This window comes from Corvus brachyrhynchos, unplaced genomic scaffold (genome assembly GCF_000691975.1).
Source record: "Corvus brachyrhynchos isolate BGI_N302 unplaced genomic scaffold, ASM69197v1 scaffold26, whole genome shotgun sequence".
Classification (NCBI taxonomy): Eukaryota; Metazoa; Chordata; class Aves; order Passeriformes; family Corvidae; genus Corvus; species Corvus brachyrhynchos.
The window spans coordinates 5,218,493-5,219,931 of NW_008239324.1; the positions used below are offsets into that span (position 1 = coordinate 5,218,493).

At 61.7% G+C, this 1,439-nt stretch overlaps 1 protein-coding gene across 1 annotated transcript in view; it reads left to right on the top strand.

Annotated features, from left to right (window-relative positions):
- Nucleotides 1-687: 687 nt before the first annotated feature.
- Nucleotides 688-1,439, top strand: part of FHOD1 (formin homology 2 domain containing 1) — a 17,219-nt gene continuing 16,467 nt past the window's right edge. The window contains exon 1 of the mRNA XM_017740808.1: nt 688-738. Coding sequence (XP_017596297.1) covers nt 688-738 — 51 coding nt within the window. The remainder of the gene's footprint in view (nt 739-1,439) is intronic.

The window sequence follows — 1,439 nt, forward strand, 5'->3', positions numbered from 1 at the left end:
GCCCCAGGGCTCAGCACCTGCCCCGGACCCCAGAACCACCCTGCTCACCCCTTGCATCCCCCCGTCCATCCCAGCTCATCTGCACCCTCCCGGAGCCCGCTGCCCCATGCTAGTCCCCTGCCCCTGTCTCAGTCCTCTCTGCAGCTGTCCCGGTGCCACCTGCATCACCCTGCTCCCCCATGCCCTCCCCCCGTGCCTCTGCTTTGTCTGAGTCCCCCCACCCTGGCTTAGTCCTCACGCACCCACCAAATTCCCGGTCTTCCCCCACACTCAATCCCCCTCCCAGCCAGCCCCTTCCCAGCTGAAACCATCCACCCCTGCCCCAGGTGCTGCCTGAGCACCAGCCTGGGAGCACCCCAGGGGGATCCCCAAGATTTCTGTCTCCCCTTTATCTCCTCAGCCCCTCTCAGATACTCCTAAAACCTCCTGCTTGCTGATTAGGCCATCCCCCATGCTCTGGGAGGTGCCCTATCTCCCACACCCCATCCCTGAGGCTCCCAGTCCAGGAGATCCAGGACCCCATGTCCTGGGTGGGCAGCAAGCTATGCCCAAGCAGCCCAGGGAGAGGGGATGCTCGCCAGGGGGCAAGAAGAGACACTGGCAGAGTGCTCCATGGAGAGCCAGCTCTGATCTGGAGGACAGGACAGGACACCTTAACCAGAGCAAGACCTCTGGCTGGTAGTGCCTATGGCATGGGCACTCTCGGATGCTGAGTGCCAGGCTGAGCCCACTGGACAGGTAGGAATGGGCCACAGGACACTTCCCTGGTAGCCTCGGTGGCATCGCCTTTTCCCATCTCTCTGCCTGGGTACAAATGTCCTACAAATGTTTGCCAGCAGAAGCCAACGGCTGGGGAACGCAGGCTGGAGGCAGGAGCAAGGGGAAAGCTCCCTGCCCACTGCTCCACCACATCTGATCATTGTCATTGTCCAACAACAATTGTCATTGTCCAACATCCAACATTGTCATTGTCAAAGAGAAAGTAAAATGGGTTTTACACAAGCTTTGCTTTGCAGTTTGAGCTCAGCATGTCCCATTTCCAGGGCAGCCCCACAACACCCCTGGATCCAGGAAGCTCATCCTGTGCTGCTTTCCCCCTGCCCCAGGATGGGGAGATGCAGTCCAGCTGCCCATCCGTGCTCCAGTTCACCTGGGGTGATCAGACCCTGGCCCCCCGGAGCAGCCTGGAGCCTCACGGGGCCTGGAGCACCCTGGAGCATCCCAGTGGTGCCCCACAGGGCCTGGAGCACCCCTGACGCCAGAGCAACCTGGGTTCTGGATATCCCCGACGCCAGGGTATCCTGATAGAGGTCCCCAGAACCCGGAGCATCCCTCCGAGGCTTGGAGCATCCCTGATGCCAGAGCGTCCCAGTGGAGCCCCCCAGAGCCTGGAGCATCCCGAAGCCTGGAGCATCCTTTCCGGACGCCCGCGGGAGGGC